Genomic DNA, 19,880 nt, shown 5'->3' on the forward strand with positions numbered 1-19,880 from the left:
GGATATCCTTAGAAAGCCCTGCTTGCAAAGTTGGCGCTTGGCTGGTATCTGGAAACTTAGATTTCACGAGAGTTTCCACCATTCCCAGAACAGATAAGAGGGGCCCAATGTGCTTAATTTAAACTATTTGCACAAACAATATGGTTTATTTTGAACAAACTGCTTTCCTTCTAGGGGTCTGGAATTTGGGGACATGCTAGGCAGAGGTGTCTACCTGATCAGCCCCCAGTAAAAACCCTAAATGAGCTTCCTTGGGAGATAGTATTTTTCTCACGTGTTGTCACAACTGTTTGCTGGAGGAATTAAGTGTGTCCCGTGTGACTCACTGTGAGACAGAGAGCTCTTAGCAGCGTGTGTGTGGCTTCTTCTAGACCTCATCCTATACACCTTTCCCTTAGCTGATTTTGCTTGTTGCTGTAATAAATCAAAATCATGAATACAACTGTATTCTGAGTCCTGCAGGTCCTCCTTACTGAACCTGAAGGTCGTCTCGGAGCACAATTACTTCAGCATCATTTGTCAGGAAGACTGTCTTTCCCCCTTGAATTGTCTTGTCACCTTTGTCAAAATCAATTGACCGTAAATGTAAGGATTTATTTCTGGCTTCTGTTCTGTGCCATTGCCTATGCCACGTTGTCTTGATTCCTGAGGCTTTAAAGTAAGTTTTAAAATCAAATAACATAAATCCTCCAACTTGATTCTTCTTCAAAATTGTTTGGCTAGTCTAGGTCCTTTGCATTTCCATATACATTTTAGAGTCAGCGTGTCAGTTTCTACTAAAAAGCTTACTAGGGTTTTGATTGGAATCACATTGAATTGATAGATCAGTTAGAGAGAATTGACATCTTGACAATAGTGAGTCTTCCGATGCATTAAATGGAATGTCTCTCCATTTAATATCTCAGCAATGTTTCGAAGTTTTCGGTATACAAGTCTTGTGCTTCTTTTCTTAAATTTATTCCTAAATATTTTATTCTTTCAGATACTATTTTGAGTGAAGTTGTTTTTCAGTTTCTTTTGGGGGTGGGGTGGAGAATGTAATTAGGTTTATTTACTTATTTTTTTTATGACGGAGGTAGTGGGGATTGAACCCAGGACCTCACGCGTGCTGAGCATGCGCTCTACCACTGACCTGTACCCTCCCCTTCATTTTCATTTTAAAATTGCTCATTCCTAGTATACAGAAATAAAAATGGATTTTTGTGTATTGAATTGTATCCTGTGATCTTGCTAAATTTATTATTTCCAGTATTTGTTTTGTGAATGCCTGGGGATTTTATACATGCAAGATTATGTCCTCTGTGAATGAAGACAGTTTTACTTCTTCCTTTCAATCCAGATGCCTTTAATTTCTTTTTTTTTTTTTTTCCTTTAATTTCTTTATTTACCTCATTGCCACTGGCTTGAACCTCCAGTATAGTTCTGACTAGAAGTGGCGTAGGTAGACAGCTTTGCCTTGTTCCTGATCAAAAGAGGGGAGGAATCAGTCTTTCACCATTAAGTATAATGTGCGCTGTGGGGTTTTGTAGATGCCCTTTATCAAGTTTTGTAAATTCTCTTTTACAAAAAAAAGGGGATTTTTGTTGAGGATTTTTTTAATCATAAATCTGTGTCAGACATGCTTTTTTCCTGCAGCTATTGATTTAACAGTTTACTTTTTGTCCTTCATTCTGTTGATAAAGTATGTTACATTAATTGATTTTCAGGTGTCCTCGGATAAAGCCCACTTTGTCCCAATGTATAATCCTTTGTATACATTGCTAGGTTTGGGTTGCTAGTACACTGTTGAGGATTTTTGCATAAAGATTCATGAAGGATACTGATCTATTTTATTTTCTTGTGGCCTACCTCTGGTTTTGGATCAGCTCATAGGATGAGCTGGGGAGTGTTACCTCCTCCTCTGTTTTCTCTTCCATTTCCTTTTAAGGGAATAATTTATGCTCTCTTCTGGGTGATTGGGAGCAATTCTTTTTTCTCTTCTCAAGGCTAATTCTTTGCAGAGATGTCTTAGGATTCATGTCTGGCAGCTCAGTGGCATTGGCTATATCCTAGGTCCGCTGACTGGCAGGTATGGCTCAAAACGGGGCAGGTGCCCAGCATCCCTAAGACAACTTACCCAATCGCGTCTGGTATCTACATCTGCAGCAGACCCTCAGAGCCAGGGTGGGGGGGAGGGTGGTGTGTGTCAGCTCACACCGCAGCTGGGATGCTTGGCTGAGGATGCTTCTCCACTCTCTCTCTTTTAACAGAGCAGCCACAAACCAAAAGGTGCGGGAGCAGGTGCGCCTGGAACTGAGCTTCTTGAACTCAGATCTGCAAATGCTCAAGGAAGAGCTGGAGGGGCTCAACATCTCGGTGGGAGTCTATCAGAGCACAGAGTAAGTGGTGGCAACGCTTCTTCCAGATACTTTCTGAGCCTTGGAACATGCCTCCTGTATCAGAGATGCTGCACAGGTAGACCTGAGGGTGTGGCAGATCCCACTTTGAGAAGTGAGGGAATAATTAGGTTAGGGGTCTAGCAAGGTGCAAGACTTAAAAGGGATGAACCTGTGGAGTTTGGAAATACCTGGCCAGTTGGACAGGGACCCCTTGGGACATAGTGTTACAGGAGAGCTGCGTGACTGGGTCCAGCTGGGGAATGGCGTCTGTTGTGTGGCTTGAGTGGTGGGTCTGCCATAAAGATGCCTTGGAAGGGCGGCTGTGAGCTTGGAGAGCCAGCCTGTCGGGTGGGGCCCAGGGTGCCCTGCCTTCTTGCCTCTCAGCTTCAGCACCACGCACAGGGCCTGACTCCGGGTCATCCTGTTAATAGAGGGCAAAAACATATAAGCTGCCTTTTATATCAAAGATTTTGAGATGAGTTCCTAAAGACACAGTGTAACTAAGACACTTTGGAAATGTACCCCATTAAGTATTTGAGAAACAAATGTTCTAATTCAGAAGCATCCCTTGGGGAGTGTTTGTAGGGGGCCAGATGCTCAGATTTGGCCTTCGGCAAAGCTAAGAAAGCCTCCGGCCCCAGGGTGAGCTGCCTTTGAAAGAAAAGCCCATCTCTAAGAAGAAATAACTTTGAGAAGCTCTGAAGAAGGGTTTACATACTTTTCGTGTGGGGAAGAGGCACTTCACAAAAGGTAAGGGAGCCCCAAGGGAAACTCAGTCCGAAAATAGTTCCCTGGATTAACAGAAGGAAGCCATTGGGGAGCCTTGAGTCAGCTTGGAATGTGCTTTTTCTGATCCTCCCCAGTCCTCTGCCCTGCCCCTCCGGGGCATTTTTCAGAGCTACGTGTAAAACCTCTGCTTCTCCTTTGGTGACTGTCCATGAGCCGGTCCGCGTGTCCTGTCTCACTTACCTGGGAGCTCCCAGTGTGGTTCTGACATCTAATCAAAACAGCCAAGGAAGGCTTCCCCAAGCTTGAGCTCTGGTATTAAATTCCAGTGTTTTGCCCAAAAGGTCAAAGTTCCTTGAGACGGTGAGGCAGGGCCAGGCTCTGGTGATAAACGTAGGATGTTTCCTATTCCCCCTCATCCGACACTGGGATGTCCATCATGAGGGTGTTCCCCAGGGACATGTAGTTAAGGCCCCCGTGTGACCACGGCATGGCTCTGAAGTGGCCAGTCGGTCCCTTGTGCCTTTGGGAAGAGGATAGAGATGTGCAGATGCATAATGACACTTTGCATTTCCACCGGCCCCCTTCCTGTTTTCAAAGCAGGCTGTTTCTTGGCACAGTTGATCTTTAAACACTTCTGTGAGGCAGGGAAGAAACAGTCTCATTGTGCAGATGAGAAAACACAGGGAGGCCGGAGGTCACGGAAAAAGTTCTATTAGCCCAAGATTGAGGGTGGGGTGCCCTGGCAAGGAGGCCTTGGGACACTGGCTGTGCCTGGATGGTCACAGGAAGAGTAGACCTCGCCTCCAGCCGTGTGCTCAGTGAGGCCTGGAGCATGCTGGGGCCCTGAGGAGAGCGGCTGGTCCATCCTTGTCTCCTAGCCGGATCCAGCTTTCCCTGCAGCCTTTGGGGAAGCCACACACCCCGCTGGGGCTCGCCTGCTTTCATCGTAGTGGCCCTGTTGTTTTCTGTCCCCCACGGAGGCAGTGTCAGTTTACAGCCCATTGTCCGCTCACCCTGCCTGCATTCCTGGCCTCCTCCCCTAGCTGGGCCGAGCAGCCCCAGGTCTCCTGTTACAGGTCAGGGAGCTAAATCCCTGTTTGCAAAACACAGCTGAGCCCGGTTCACTTCCTGTTGTTCATGCTCTGCCCCTAAGACCACTCCCAGGGTGACCTGTGTGGTAACCAAATGGGAGAGGAGGTGGAGGGGAAGGGGACCCACTTGCACAGTAAGTGTCAGATGGGGTTCCCGCCCTCCAAGCCTTCCCTGTGCTGGGGGTGGGACACCTAGAGGGACACGCCCCTTGGGAGGAGCCCACCCACCACCAGAGCCCAGGGTTGGAGGTCTGCAGGAGAGTTGCGATCCACTGCAGTGAGGAGAGGACGAGGAGGGGTTAGGAATTGGGGGCAGCAGAGTGGAGATTGTGGAGCAGTGAGCAAGCCAGGTAACTTCCCAGCACAGCTACTGGAAGGAGAGTTGAGACTAGAGGGATAAATCAGGGTGGAGATGGTAGGGGGCTCCTGTGTTAGGCTGGGTTGTCCAGAAGTCACAGGGGGCCCAGGACCTGTTTTGGAATAGAGACAGGGATGTGACCAGAGTTGTCTTTACGGAAAATGAGCTGCTGTGTGCTAGCTTGGCGGGAGGACGGAGGGCAGGAACCTGAGCTGGGGTGCGGGGGGCAGGCTGTGGGGTACAAAGTGGCAGAATAGGGATGATCGTATCCCTTATTGTGTTCCTTCCAGGAAGGCGTTTATAATTCCCCTGATTCCACTCGGCTTGAAGGAGACCAAGGATGTTGACTTTTCCGTTGTTCTCAAGGTAAATCCGAAAGCAGTGGGCACTGGGCTCACTGTTTGATAGGAAAATGTAGAAATTATGTGTCCCTTGCGAGTGGCCTTAGGCTCAGTGGGCCCAGTGTCAGTTGACTTTGCAGGGTGGCCTTGCGCCCTCTCGGTGGCCACCCAGGGGACCTGTGTCGTCCTGTTACGTGCTCCTTTTCATCTGGTCGCTGGGGCTCCTCGCCTGCCTGGGGAGAGGGTTGGAAACCGGGAGGCCAAGGCAAAGAGGGTCTGTGGTGAATGCGTTTTGAGTTTTAAAATTATATCCTGTTTTAGTATCTTTTTTCTCACATTTTGTATCCAATTTACAAATGTTTTTGGAAGAATAGCCAAAGGTTTTTTCCTCAACATTTTATTGTGAAAATTTCCAAACTCCTGGAAAAATTGCAGGAATTTTACAGTGAACGCCTGTATACTCACTACGTAGATTCTCCCATGAACATTTTACTGTAGTCACTTTACCACATTTTTGCCTATTTGTCTGTGCATCCCTGTATCTATACATCAATCCATCTTATTTTTTGATACATTTTAAAGTAAATCACACAGGGAACGATATTTAATATCTTGTAATAATGGATAATGAAAAAGAATATGAAAAGGATATATGTATATGTATGACTGAAACGTTATGCTGTATACCAAAAATTGACAGAACATTGTAAACTGACTATACTTCAATTAAAAGAAAGAAAGAGAGAAAAAAAGTAAATCAAAGATGTTGGGGCAGGGAGGGTATAGCTCAGTGGTAGAGTTTGTGCCTAGCATGCCCAAGGTCCTGGGTTCAATCCCCAAGACCACCATTAAAATAAGTAAATAAACCTAATTACTTCCCTGCCCTAAAACAAACAAAAAACACAAAAAACCCCACAAAATTTTAAAAAAGATGTTGGTTCACTGCTCTTAAATAATTGAATGGCTAGAGTTTATGGGCCCCTTCCCCCCTAATTCCTGGATGTCTGCCTTCTCTTCTCTGTCTTTCTGTCTCTCCCCGACCTCTCTCTTTCACTCCTTTTCCCGCTCTCCCTTCTTTCCTTACACCTTTTTCTTTTTTAATACTTTTTTTTTCTTTTTAAACAGAGGTACTGGGGATTGAACCCAGGACCTTGTGCATAGTAAGCATGTGCTCTACCACTGATCTATACCCACCTCACCTTCCATCTTTTTTTTTAAATAACAACTTTAGAGGTGTAATTTATATACCATACACTTCACCTCTCTAAAGTGAAAAGCATCTGGCCTCCTCTTCGGCGTGTGTGTCTCTGGCAAGTAGCCGTCCATACCTGTAGGCCCACCTGCGTCTGTCCCTGTGCGGGGTGCTGGTGATGTTCCCAAGGCCTGTGCCTTTGAGGCCTGTGTTTCAGTGGGAGATTCAGGTGGGAAGTGGGAAAGTTGATTTGATGGAGACACCTAGCGATGCCTTGCCCCCAGGCCAGGGCCAGGAGTGGCCTCTCCATGCCTAGAATGCTTTTCTCTTCCCCCTTTCCCCAGATCCATCACTCTGAGTTTTAATGAATCACCTCAAACTTCCATTTAGGAGGAGAAGGTGGCAGTAAGGTGGAAGATGGTGCCTGTCTCTGAGCTTTCCAGCAACAGGCATGATGTTCAGGGATAAATCCCAGCATTGTGAAGAATGCTTCAAAGATTTTTTTTTTCATAGTAATCCTGTTAGTAGACTCATCTTGGACGGCTCTTAGTTTAGAAATGAAAAATGATCATAGGGCATTTTGGGCACTACAGAATATGTCCTTTTAAAAAGCAATTGGTTAATGCTTCGAAAGCTTTTGCATTTGACCTCTAATTTCAAGCAGAGGCTGTGATATGAGTCTAGTCCCTTGACATAAGCCCTTTCACTCAGGGCCTTGTGGATTGCTGCCTTATTTAAATCCAGGTCCTGGGGGGAAGGTAGAGCTCAGTGGTAGAGTGTGTGCTTAGCATGCACGAGGCCCTGGGTTCAATCCCCAGTACCTTCATTAAAATAAATAACTAAATAAACCTAATTATTGCCTCCACACTGCACCCCCCCCAAAAAAAAAGCAGGTCCTAGTCCCTGTTAGTTTGAGGGTTATTTTGAGTTTGGGTGGTGGGGGGGCGTTGGCAGTCTTGTTGGACCCAGGATTACCAAAGATTTGATTTTCTGGGTAGAAAACAATCTACAGCTATATATGCCAGCCTTTCACAAGGTACCTGAACTTTTAGGTATGACGGTTGCCACAGGTCTGTGAGATTCAAGACAATGCCTATGTCTGTGGAAATGTCTTCAGCTGCTTTTGTAGAATAGTTTCTTTAAAATTTAGTTTATTGCCCGGTGTCAGAGCTGCAAGAGTGCAGGCATTGGGGGGTGGGGAGAATAGGAATACAAACCTCCAGTTATATGATAAATAAGCCAGGGCATATAATATACAGCATAAGGAATGGGGTCAGTAATACTGTTATAACTTTCTGTTGGGACAGATGGTTACTAGACATCATGGCAATCACTTCATACACATATGCATATGTGAAATCATTATGTTCTACATCTGAAACTAACATAATATTATAGTCAGCTGTATTTCAATTTTAAAAAAAAACATACCTAGAACCACAAAATGTCTGAGTTTTGAAGGAATTGTGAAGGTCACCAAAAATTAAAAATTAAAAAAGAGTGCAGGTGTTTTAAAGGGAGACTCTTGGAGAAACTTGGGAATTCGATGGGCATCTGTAAGGATCTCAACATGTCATGTGCTGAATTCCACTTTAAAGCCAGTGGGGGCGGGGATCCCATGTTGTGGGCACGGCCAACTGCTATTCAGCTGAGGCTTCCAACCATGTCATTTTAACCTAAAAAGGACTCTGCAAATGTCAGTCATACAAAAATGAGAATGTTTGGGGGACCTTCTGGTTTTCATTCTATGTTTGTGCTTGAAAGTAACACAGGCACGTGCCACATAGAAGTAGTTTGGCTCACTGAATTAGGGCAGTTCAAGTTGTCTTTCAGATCTGTATGTATCCATGTGATATTTCACGATCAGTGAAACTTCACGGTCTGATTTTGTTCTATTTCAAATAAATGGGCTTTACAACGGCTTCAAGAAAAAGCACCAAAATAAATTCACTTTCCAGGAAATTAAAGGTAATTTTTTTCTTTTCAATATGGCTTTATTAATTTATTTTTCCCATTGAGAACAGTATTACAAAACGTTCAGAAAATACCAAGGCATGGTAAAGGTTTGTCACAGCACTTCCACCCAGCTCTGTAAGTAACTTGCTCAGCACTTAATCTGTGGACACCCAGTCTCGTCCTCTGATCAGGCGGGTAGGTGACTCGTCTGGTCCATTCAAGCTTAGTATGGTGGCTGCTGTTAATTTCATTCTTAAGGCAGCTTCCAAATATTTGCTATTGTCAGTGCCTCTGCTCTGAGCATCTTTGCACACTTCACTGAATATTACCTTTGGATAAATTTCTAGATGTGGATTTGGTAGGTCAAAGATACACATTACCTAATTACCCACCAGAAGTGGTCCTGCCTTATCCCATCGTGTGTGGGTATCACCCAGGAGTATGCTGGGTATCATTTTGATTTTGTGCAGTCAGGCAAAAATGATGTCATTACAGTTTGCATTTCTTTGATCAATACTAGAGTTGAATACAATCTCGTGTGTGTTTATTTGCCCCTGACATTTTTCCTTTTGGAAATACCTTTTTCTGTCCTTTGCTTTTCCATAGTATTGCTCTTCTGATTTTTTACAAGAGTTCTTTTCCACATGAAGGATATTAATCCTTGGTTATATACATAACAGATACTTCTCCCGGTATGTTCTCTCCTGTAACTTTTGTTTTACAAGCCATAACAGTTTCAAAAGTATAATATATCTTCCTCTGCCATACAAATTTTATGTTGTTAAGCTTATAAGTTCTTCCCTTTACAATTCTGCCTTGATGACATGTTCCAAAAGGCATTCCCCACACTAAGATGACATAAATATTTTGCTTTAGTTACTTCCAAGGCTTTGTTTAGAAATTTTTAACATTGAATCTGGAGTTTGTTTTGTGGTTAAAAAAAAAAAAAAGGATCAGGGCTCTTAACTTTTTATTTTCACTGAACGGGTAGCCAGTTCCATCTGCGATGCTGGATGCTGTCCCTTTCGTCCTGTGCCCCTCCCTCCCCGTCAGCACCCACAACTCCACCCATCCATCCTGCTCTATGCCAAGGAGGCAGCTACAGGCTCCTGGCCTGTGGCTTTCTGTTGGGTGTGGCCAAGGGGGAGGAGCACTAGCAGCAGATGAGAGGATGGGAGGAGAGGAAAGTTGGGGCTTTTAATTCTTCGGCTCCCTCAGCTGGCTACCTTTTGCCTTCCCCTCCACCAGGAAAAGTCGTGGTGGCTATTGGATGCCTATCTCAGATAGCCACGTGCCTCTCCGGGTTCCGTTGCTCCTCCTTCCCCTTGAATTGATTAGAGCTCTGGGGCTTTAATGGCTCTGGAGGTTCCGCCCCAGCCCTGTGGTTTCCCATAACCCTGACCACAGGACTGTAAGAGTTTTCCTTCAGTGCTCATCAGGCACACCTTTGTGTGCCCCTCCTTCCTCCTGGACCCAATGGATGCTCCAGCCTCTCCCACTTCTTTTTATGTTACATACCTGATTCTCGAATTTGCTTCAGTCTGTTTCTGTTCCATGGCTGGTTTCCTTGTCAGTCCGTTTCTCACTGTTTAATCCCTATGTGGTTTAACACCAAGTAGAGCAAGCCTCCTTTATTTCTGTACTTTTCCAAATGTTCTTGGTTCTTCTTCCATGTTTTGACCTCCATGTTTTGTTAAGTTTCTCCAAAATAGCACTTTTGGGTTTTGGCTGAAATTTCATTAGATTTATAGCTTAATTTGGACAAAATTGCATCTTTACAATATTATACATTTTCATCCATGAACATATTCCTTTTTTGGTGTCGGGGGAGTCATTAGATTGATTGATTGATTTTTTAATGGCGGTACTGGGGATTGAACCCAGGGCCTCGTGCATGCTAAGCATGTTCTCTACCGCTGAGCGATACCCTCACCCCTCTTTTAACTTCTTATTTTAAGTAATTTCTCCCTTAATTTTAAAAACATTTTTGCCAGTGTCCACAGTAGAACTTGACAGAGCAGGAGGCTACTCTAGAAAGGATACTGTTCTCATCCTTGGGCATCTCCTGATGGTGGTCCTTAACGCTGCTCTGAGGGATGTTGTCAGAGAAGCTCTAGCGGAACTTTGTCCCCAGATCATCCTTACTGTAATTAATGTCACTAATAACATAATTATATTCAAAAACCATTTCAGATTCTACACTATGTCATTATAGTAGTAGAGGAGCTGATTTCGAACATCAGCACTTAAAGTCGTAAAGAAAATCTGTAACAGCATCATAGAATGAAGGGAAAAGTTGGATAAAAATGACTAGATTAAAAAACAGAAGGAGCTTTCTGCATATCCTTGGACTCAGCAAAACGTCTTCTGTAGATGTATTCTGGGGAACTAATCAGAGGCGTGCACAAGGATGAATCTTTAATCACAAAAACTTACAAATGACTTAAATGCTAAGGAAAGGGTTAAGAATATCATGGTACATATTGGCTAGCACACACGTAGTGGGTGCTCCAGCAGTTGGATAAATGAACTGTACATTCCTCTGGAGGATTATATAACTATTAAAAGTTGTGTTGTAGAGTATCTTGTGACATATGAAAACATTTGATATGTTGCCAATTCAAGAAAAAAAAATCAAAGCAAAGTTCATTCAATACAATCCCATGTTTGTAAGTGGAGGGGTATATGGTTGTATGTGAGGATCTTCACTGAACATATAAAATGCAGAAAGGACTTTAATGTAGAAAGTATGTAAAGGGAATACTCACAGACACTTAAGAAAACGTAACTGCACAATCTCTCTCCTCTCAACTCTCTTGCAGCCAGGGAGGGCCAGCACTAAGGAGAACGTTATGCAAGAATCCATTCTCCAGACTCTTTCTGCTCTTCTTATTTTCTTCCTGTAATACTTGCCATCTTCCTATATACGATATAATTTACTTCTTCGTTGTGCCTGTTACATATTGCCCATGCTCTCTTGCAGGATGATAAGCTCCAAGGGGAAAGATACTTGTTTTGTTCACTTAGTAGCCCCAGCACTGTGACCAGTGCCTGGCGCTCGTCAATGTATCCTGTGACTGAGTGAACTCATGGAGTGGTCCTCAAACACCTAGTTGAGGAGGCGGGGGGTCCTTTCAGGGGTGCTTTGTGGACATGCCCAGAGCTGCTCTCAAAAAGGTTCCCATCACAGACCCTGGCATGAGTTTCCTTTGCTTGAAAGACCCCATGGTCTTCCTGGTACTGAGGGCAGCCCAAAGGATGAAGTTCTGAGCCCCCAGGTATCCGTGATGTTTGCCAGAATTATTTAACTTATTGTCACTTACACAAGTCACTTAACTGGGCTGCCAAGGCATGTATGTATGTATGTATGTATTTATTTTTGATAGAGGTACTGGGATTGAATCCAGGATCTCGTGCATGCTAAGCATGCTGTCTACTACTCAGCTATACCCACCCCCAACTTTAAAAAAAAATTTTTTTTTTAGTTGAAGTATAGTCAGTTTACAATGTTGTGTCAATTTCTGGCATACAGCACAATGTTTCAGTTATACACATACACACATATATTCGTTTTCATACTCTTTTTCGTTACAGGTTACTACAGGATATTGAATATAGTTAGCTGTGCTATATACCAAGACATTTTAAAATAAGAAATAACTTCAACTTCCCTCTTAACTGAAGCGACAAAAGCAACGTTTTAAAATACACATAAATAAAGTTAAGAAAATAAATCCCACCACTCAGAAAAATCACTGTAGCCTACAATCTCCCATAAGTTTTTTATGAATTCTACGTGTATTTTTAAGGGAAGAGGGGTACCTTACTCTTTTGCCTGTTTACGATTTTGAATCACACCTTACAGCATCTCATTTTTCTTACAGGATTTTATTCTGGAGCATTACAGTGAAGACAGCTACCTCTATGAAGACGAAATAGCAGACCTCATGGATCTGAGACAAGTACGTTTCTGTGCGGGGCAGGGCAGGAGGATGGCTGCTGGAGCTCACTGAGTCTTCAGAGGATCCCATCATTCAAGACAGGATCCCTTGAAGTCTTAAGGAGTCGCTGATGGTCGGGGTCGGAGTTGATAGGGAGGGGCTGTCAGAACCATCCAGTCAACTTGCCATGTAATAAGACGAGACAGACATGCACATCTGGAGCTGGGTTCCAGGACTTCTGAGTTCATCCCAGCCTTTTCCACCTCCCCCAGAGTTTATGATACCAGTAGCGGGGCCCAGGCTCCAGAGAAATAGCGTGTGTGAGCATCTTCCTGGGGGCGGGCCGGTCTGCTGTGGCTCCCCGCTCACCCTCTGGGTGGTTCCTTTCCTCTCAGGCCTGTCGGACGCCCAGTCGCAGTGAGGCCGGGGTCGAGCTGCTGATGAGTTACTTCATCCAGCTGGGTTTTGTCGAGAGCCGATTCTTCCCGCCCACCCGACAGATGGGGATCCTGTTTACGTGGTAGGTGCGGGGGGCTGCTGCTTTTCCACCCCTCCTCTGCACTGCCGCCCCTCCTTCTAATTGTCCCATGAATGCAGGGGAGCCCAGAGACGTGTGGAGAAACCCGTGTTTATTTATAACGGAGGTCCACGGAGGGGAGGTGCCCACAGACCGTGGTTTCTGACTTCTCAGAGCCAGCGAGCCGAGGAGAACAGTCTTTTTTTTTTTTTTTTTCATGCTCATGTTATCGTGGGGGAAACACCAGGGCTCTGAGGTGGAACTAACGAGAAGCAAGATTCTCGTCCCAGATGGGCTGGGGGGTGGGAATCAGGGTTTGTCCCAGTGATGAGGGCAGCAAGCAAATAGATCAGATTTTAAAAACTGAAGAAGCTCCTTTGAGTTTTCCCCAGAGTTGGTATTTTCCAACGATTAATGTTGATTAAACACTTGGAGATGGTGTACCTCCTCTCTGAGTTTGCTTAGCAGTGTGGCAAAAAAAAGAGTAAAAGGGTAGGGGGTTAGGAGGGTGGGGGTATAGCTTAGTGGTTGAACACATGCCTAGCATGCACGAGGTCCTGGGTTCAATCCCTAGTGCCTCCATTATACAAATAAATAAACCTAATTACCTCCCCCTCTCCCCACCAAAAAATATCAAACATAAAAGAGTAAAAGAATAAATCCCAAGAGCTAAGAGGCATATTCAGAATTAAAGTTCACCATGGCAGGTGGCTACTGAGGCTTTCCTTTTGAAAGGAAGGGCACATATCTTTTCCTAAAGATGCATTCGCTGCCTGCACATGGGTGAAAGGGCCAGACGTGATTCCTCCTTCGTGTTGGTTAGGAAGAAGCCCCATGTCTGCCCCCTGCTTGGTGTGGGAACTTTAAAACATGTCCCGAGTGTTTTAGACTTCAGGAAGAATTCGGAGAGGTTAGTGATAGCTGTATTTCACATAGGAGAAGCCTTATATTTTTAAGATACACTTTATTTTTTAGAGCAGTTTTGAGTTCACAGCAAAATTGAAGGAAAGGTTACACAGGATTTCCCATATTCCCCCTGCCCCCCTGCACACTCAGAACCTCCCCCACTTTGACATCCCCCACCAGAGTAGCACATATGTTACAACCGATGAGCCTACATTGGCACACCATCACCCAAAGTCCATCTTTTACATTAGGGTTCACCCTTGGTGGTGTACATTTCATGGGCTTGGACAAACGTATAATGACATGTATTCATATTATAGTATCATAAAGAGTAGTTTTTTGCACTGTCCTACAATCCTCTGTGCTCCACCTAGTCATCCCTTTCACTCTCCCCTAACCCTGGAAACCACTGATTCTGTGTTTCCATTGTTTTTGTCTTTTCCAGAATGTCATGTAGTTGGAATCATACAGTATGCAGTCTTTCCAGATTGGCTTCTTTCATTTAGTAGGAATGCATTTAAGGTTCCTCCATGTCTTTTCATGGCTTGATAGCTCATAGCTTTTTTTTTTTCCCCTTTCTTTTTTTTTTTTTTTTTTCTTTTTTCAGTTTTATTAGGTAGAATTATTACAGTCTGACTGCACATACACACTATATTGCATGTAAATACATATATACAGTATATTGCACATGATAACTCATAGCTTTTTAGTGCTGCATAATTTTCCACTGTATGGATATACCACAGTTTGTTTACCCATTCACCTATGGAAGGACATCTTGGCCTTGAAGCCTTATTTTTGTGTGTGATTGGGGATGTCTTTATTCAGATAGACCCATCATCTTGCTTGGAAATGAAAGCCTCATTGCATGTGCATCTTTGATTTTATTCAAGAAATAAATTTTGTCCATTTTCACCCCTATGTGGCATTAACTGGCCAAGGATTCCATATTCTCAAAACATGTTTCTTTTCAATAGGTATGACTCTCTCACTGGGGTTCCGGTTAGCCAACAGAACTTGCTGCTGGAGAAGGCCAGCGTTCTGTTTAATATTGGAGCCCTCTACACACAGATCGGGACCCGGTGCAACCGACAGACAGAAGCTGGGCTGGAGAGTGCAGTGGATGCCTTTCAGAGAGCTGCAGGTGTGTCTCTGCGGGGGCTGCAGGTGATAGAGACCTGGCCCAGCCAGGTGGGACTGGTACCCCAGCTGAAGAATGTCTTCGGGTCCTTCCCAGGCCCACCCTTGGTCTCACGAGCATGAAAGGGTCATCTTCTCACCCAGAAAATTGCTTGTGGGCTCAGACTCTGTTGTCTCCATCTGAGTGTGACTTGTGTACACAGTGGTTAATGATTAATCTTTTCCAAATGAGTGGCCCCACAGATGGCAGTGAATGAACTGTTGCTTTGAACCTTATTTTGAAGATGAGAATAAGTTTTCTCTAACAGCGAGAATGTAGGCTTTTTCTTTTTTCCTTCCATCGGGCGTACATATGACTCTCTGTGCCTTTCTGTTGTGCTCCTTCTGCAAAGCTTGCTCATCCGAGGTTGCTTGTCTCAGCCCCGTCCAGTGACACTTGCTGCCAGCCTATGGAGGACTGGGAGCTGCCAGGCTGGGTGCAGTGGGCAGGCCTGGCTCGTGGGTCCTACTCCCCTCTAGTAGGGCCTGTGTCCAGCAGTCTCTGCACGGGGAATGTGGGCACACGCAGCGGCACAGTGCACACCACCGCGTGATGCCTGAGCTGGTTCCTCAGAGTTTCCCTCTGTGCCGGTCTTCGTCACTCTGCTTCCGGGTGTTTCCCCCACCCCCACCTCTCCCCTCCACAGAAAACCTTTTGGGGTATCTCACTTTGCTCTACGAGCCCCATGAAGAACCACAGCTTTGCCATTTTGGCTAATCATGGAATTGCTTGGTTAAAAATGCTTGATCCCTTGGGATGAAACGACATACCGAAATTCCACGTGGGAGCCGATCTCTTTCATGTAAATCCTGTTCTGGGCTCATCTTTCTCTCTTGAGGAATCTTAAGCAGGTAATCTTGGTGACCCGTCTCCAAGATGACAGAGATATGGGCAAAAATGAAGCTTGAGAAGAGACTAGGAGTGGATCCCAGAGGGGAGGAACCTGCCCGCAGCCGCTGCCATCCTTCTGCAGGGCAGTTTATGGTTTGCAGCCGAACCAGAGGAACCAGTTAGATGGGATTCGTGCTGGAGATTTTATTTCAGCTCCAGGTTCATTGTTGGTTAATGCTGTGACAGTTTTCTAACATCTAAAAAAGTCAGCCGAGGTCTACAGCATGAAAATTTCTGCTGGAGTGGCTGAGTTGATCCTTCTTGAGGTCCTGGGGGAGAAGCTCTGGATTTCTCAATGACCCAGGGGTTAAATGTGAGTGTGTCCCCACTGAGAGCCCTTCAGTCCTCCTGTCTGCCTGCCCTCTGCTTTCACCTCCGTCAAATGCCTAGTCACGTGTGGAATTTCTCACAAGTGTCCCAGGTGAGACAGGAATGGACGGGTAGCAGGCTGGTTTCCCTGCCTGATACAGATATAAATGTTTTGGAGGAGAATTGGGTTTTTGTTTTCTAACCATGGTAAAACACGCAGAACAAAATTGCCATTTAAACCCTTTTTTAGAGCACCGCTCATTGGCATAAGTATATTCACATTGTTGTGCAACTATCCGTCTCCAGAACTTTCTCATCATCCCGCACTGGAACTCTGTGCCTATTGAACACTAACTCTCCATTCCCTCCTCCCTCCAGTGCCTGGGAAACACCATGCTGCTTCCTGACTCTATGAATTTTTACTATTCCAGACACTTCATCTCAGTAGAATCATACAGTATTTGGCTTATTTCACTTAGCGTAGTGTCTTCATTCATGTTGTAGCATGTGTCAGAACTGCCTTTTCAAGGCTGAAAATATTCCATTGTACGTATGTACCACATTTTGTTTATCCGCATATCTGTTGATGGACATTTGAATTGTTTTTTTGGCTTTGGGGAATAATGCCGCCATGAGCATTCCTGTACAAGTATCCCTTTAAGTCTCTGCATTTCAACTCTGCCGGGTTATACCTGGGAGAGGAATTGCTGGATCTTATGGTAATTGATATTCAGATTTTTTTTATTTAGAGATGCTTCATGACACCAGTTTTATATTTTTGCTTCTGTTGTTTTCGATACTCCTTAGCAGCATGGTGGAATAAATCTGATCCCCAACTAACGTGCAAAACCTTCCCACTTGTAGGAGTCTTAAACTACCTGAAAGAGACGTTCACTCACACTCCGAGTTACGACATGAGTCCCGCCATGCTCAGTGTGCTGGTCAAAATGATGCTCGCACAAGCCCACGAATGCACGTTTGAGAAAGTCTGCCTTCCCGGGATCCAGAACGAGTTCTTCATGCTGGTGAAGGTGGCTCAGGAGGCTGCCAAGGTAAGCCCCGCTGGTTCCTGTGACTCGCGGGGTGGGCGAGGTGCACTGGTGTGGGCCCACTGGAAGCAGTGGGGACTTCCCACGGCAGCTTGCCCGTGACCTGGGCAGCGTGCCCGCCCCGGCTGGCCAGAGTGCCGGCTTGCATTTTCTTGGCAAATAATGGCGTTTCAGATACGGATCACTGCTTCCATCTGCAGCTTAGCCTAAAAACCAGCATAATGACGGTGGCCTGATCTCCCTGTTCACTCTGACACAGACAGCACTAGGAGCCCTTGGAGTGGCTCCCAGATTGCAGAGTGGCCTCTGGCAGGGGCTGCTGCATAGAAGAAAGGGCTCTTTTTCTGCAGCCTGGGGATGTGAAGGGCCCTGTGCCAGGCTCCCCCTTGCCAGTGTTCCTTCTGTTTTAGGTGGGAGAGGTCTATCGGCAGCTGCACACAGCCATGAACCAGGAGCCAGTGAAGGAGAACATCCCCTACTCCTGGGCCAGCCTGGCCTGCGTGAAGGCCCACCACTATGAAGCCCTCGCCCACTACTTTGCAGCCACCCTCCTCGTCGACCACCAGCGTAAGGCTTGGCTGCTCAGGGCGCTGGGCTCTGGTCAGGATTGCAGTTTTGCTGCCTCTGGGCGATTCTGAGAGCTGTCTGCCTGTCCTCGAGATGCTCACAGCATGGGGGCTTAGGGTGGGAGTTACACGTTGGCCTAGTGACTGTCACACAGAGTGGGATTAGGGGTTATGCATTACTGCTGTTGGAGGAAGAGCGGTAGTGTTAATTGTGCCTGGGTTGGAGCAGACAGCTTGACGAGGAAGACGTTTCACTTGGAATCTAGGACCAGTGAGGCATTCGACTCAGGCACCAAACCTAAGGGAATGCCCATAAACTTAGCAGCCGAGACAATACTTTAACATAATAATTGTCAATGAATAAAAACTAATGCAAAAAAAAAAAAAAATCCACAGTGATTGAAATTTTAAATGAAGACACAGATTCATAACAGTGCTGTCCTGAGTCACACCGGAGCCTGAAGCAAAAAGAAATTTTGATGATTTGTTCATCATGAATATTTTTGCACTAGTTTTGATATTTAGAAGATTGCATTAAAATATTGCTGAGTTTGGGGCACCCCTTAAACTTTCAGCCTGAAGTGAGTGCCTCACTCTCCTCACCTTCATCTTGGTTCTAATCTGAGGTTGGGTGGCACTTTTGTTGGCAATTAGTGCTAATCAAGGCAGCCCTTAGAGTAACGAAAAGGATAACCTCTGGGGCCAGACTGCCTGGGGTCATATGTCAGCCCTGCCATTTACTGGCTGTGGGATCTTGGGTAAGTTACATAGCTGTTCTGTGCCTCCGTTTTCTCATCTGTAAAATGGGGGTGTGAATAGAGCCAATCTCATAGGCTGTTGTGAAAACTAAGTGCCTGTATGTGAAGCAAGACAGTGCCTTGTATGTAATGGACTCTCTGAGGGTGTTAGCTGCTGCTGGTAATGTCATATAATCTATTAGGCGGGACGAGTCATGAAAACCAGTGGAAACATAGCGCTTCAGTCATTGTGACAGGAACACTAATAAGGCAGCAGTTGGAGTCCTTGGTGTAGTCATAGATGGTTCCTCAGAGGTGGTGCCACTTGAGTTGGACTTGGAACTCTGAGGAGGACTGTTCCAGCTGAACAGGCAGGGAAAGGACGGCTAGAATGAGAACACGATCTGAGTGAGCCCTGGAATGGAGACTGGAAGTGTTGGGTGGTTTGGTGAGGTTAAGGGCACACATGCCAGGGAGGGTGCAGGCACAGAGGCCACCAGAGGCTTGAAGCAGGTCTGTGCCTGGAGGTTCATGGGATGGGTGACTTGGAGGAGGTCGAGAGTGAGGACTCAGAGCCAAATTGTGAGCCCCTAGCGTGTGGCAGGCCCCGTGCACAGAGACCTGTGGGCTGGATTGCCTTGGGGTGCCTAGGGATGGACAGGAGACCCGTTATCCCACGTGCCTTGCAGAGCTGGAGAAGGGAACCGGATGTGATTGAAAGAGGGATCTCTGAGTGGGTCTGTGGTGCTGTCTCCAGAGCCCAGAAGGGCTGTATCCTGTGGTTCTCATTGCAGTGAAGCCTGGCACAGATGAGGACCACCAGGAGAAGTGCCTGTCCGAGCTCTATGACCACATGCCAGAGGGACTGACACCCTTGGCCACGCTGAAAAACATTCACCAGCGCCAACAGCTGGGTGCGTGTCGGCTCTCCTGCTCCCTGTGCCCCATCTGATGCCCAGCAGCGCCTGCTCATGGACACCCTCAGACAGGTCCCCAGGGTAGGGCCCTGAGAGTAGGGCTTCCTGAGTCATTGTGGCCACTCTGGATTCAGATACCCTGAGGCGTAGTCCTCTAGCCTCAGCTGGCTTCCAAGGCTGTGTCCTCACAGGTCCCCTGAGGACCAGGCCTCCCATGGTCAAGCCAGAGCTTTGGCAGTCTTCCAGCACCCTAGTGGTCCAGGGGACGGTCCTTGGTCATCCTAATCTGGAAGGACACATTTCTTATGCCATACCTGGTCATAAATTGTCCTGGCTTGGTCTCTAACAAGTCTCAGAGTGAGTATCTCTTTCCATGTGAAAACCTGAATTCTTCCACCACCCAAACCTGCCCCCGACCCCACACAGTTTCCCCATCTCAGTGGTGGTAAATCCATTGCTCTAGGTGTGCAGGCCAGCAACTTTGGACTCACTCTCTGCCCACATCTTTCTTTCTCACCCGCTATTTGATCAGCAGATTTGGGAAAACACATCCCAAATCTGACCACTTCTTACCTACCACCTGATCCAAGCTATGCTTATGTAGTGCTTTCTTAACAAACCTTGACTCACTTAAACCTCACACAACCCTAAGAGATACATACGGTATGATCCCCGTTTTTCATTTAAGGAAACGGAGGCCCAGAGAGGCTGCATGGCTTGCCCAGCTTTTTGCCGGAAGCCCTTGTGGACTCCCATCTCACCTAGAAGGAGCAGAAGTCCTCACCTGCACTTCTGTGGTTGAACATGGTCTGGCCCTTGCTC

The 19,880-nt window shown here is 45.9% G+C and overlaps 1 protein-coding gene across 1 annotated transcript in view; it reads left to right on the plus strand.

Annotated features, from left to right (window-relative positions):
• Nucleotides 1-19,880, plus strand: part of RHPN2 (rhophilin Rho GTPase binding protein 2) — a 50,136-nt gene that overhangs the window by 21,238 nt on the left and 9,018 nt on the right. The window contains exons 3-10 of the mRNA XM_074369844.1: nt 2,250-2,378; nt 4,847-4,922; nt 11,930-12,007; nt 12,382-12,506; nt 14,387-14,553; nt 16,654-16,841; nt 17,249-17,405; nt 18,936-19,055. Coding sequence (XP_074225945.1) covers nt 2,250-2,378; nt 4,847-4,922; nt 11,930-12,007; nt 12,382-12,506; nt 14,387-14,553; nt 16,654-16,841; nt 17,249-17,405; nt 18,936-19,055 — 1,040 coding nt within the window. The remainder of the gene's footprint in view (nt 1-2,249; nt 2,379-4,846; nt 4,923-11,929; nt 12,008-12,381; nt 12,507-14,386; nt 14,554-16,653; nt 16,842-17,248; nt 17,406-18,935; nt 19,056-19,880) is intronic.

Source organism: Camelus bactrianus, chromosome 9 (genome assembly GCF_048773025.1).
Source record: "Camelus bactrianus isolate YW-2024 breed Bactrian camel chromosome 9, ASM4877302v1, whole genome shotgun sequence".
Classification (NCBI taxonomy): domain Eukaryota; kingdom Metazoa; phylum Chordata; class Mammalia; order Artiodactyla; family Camelidae; genus Camelus; species Camelus bactrianus.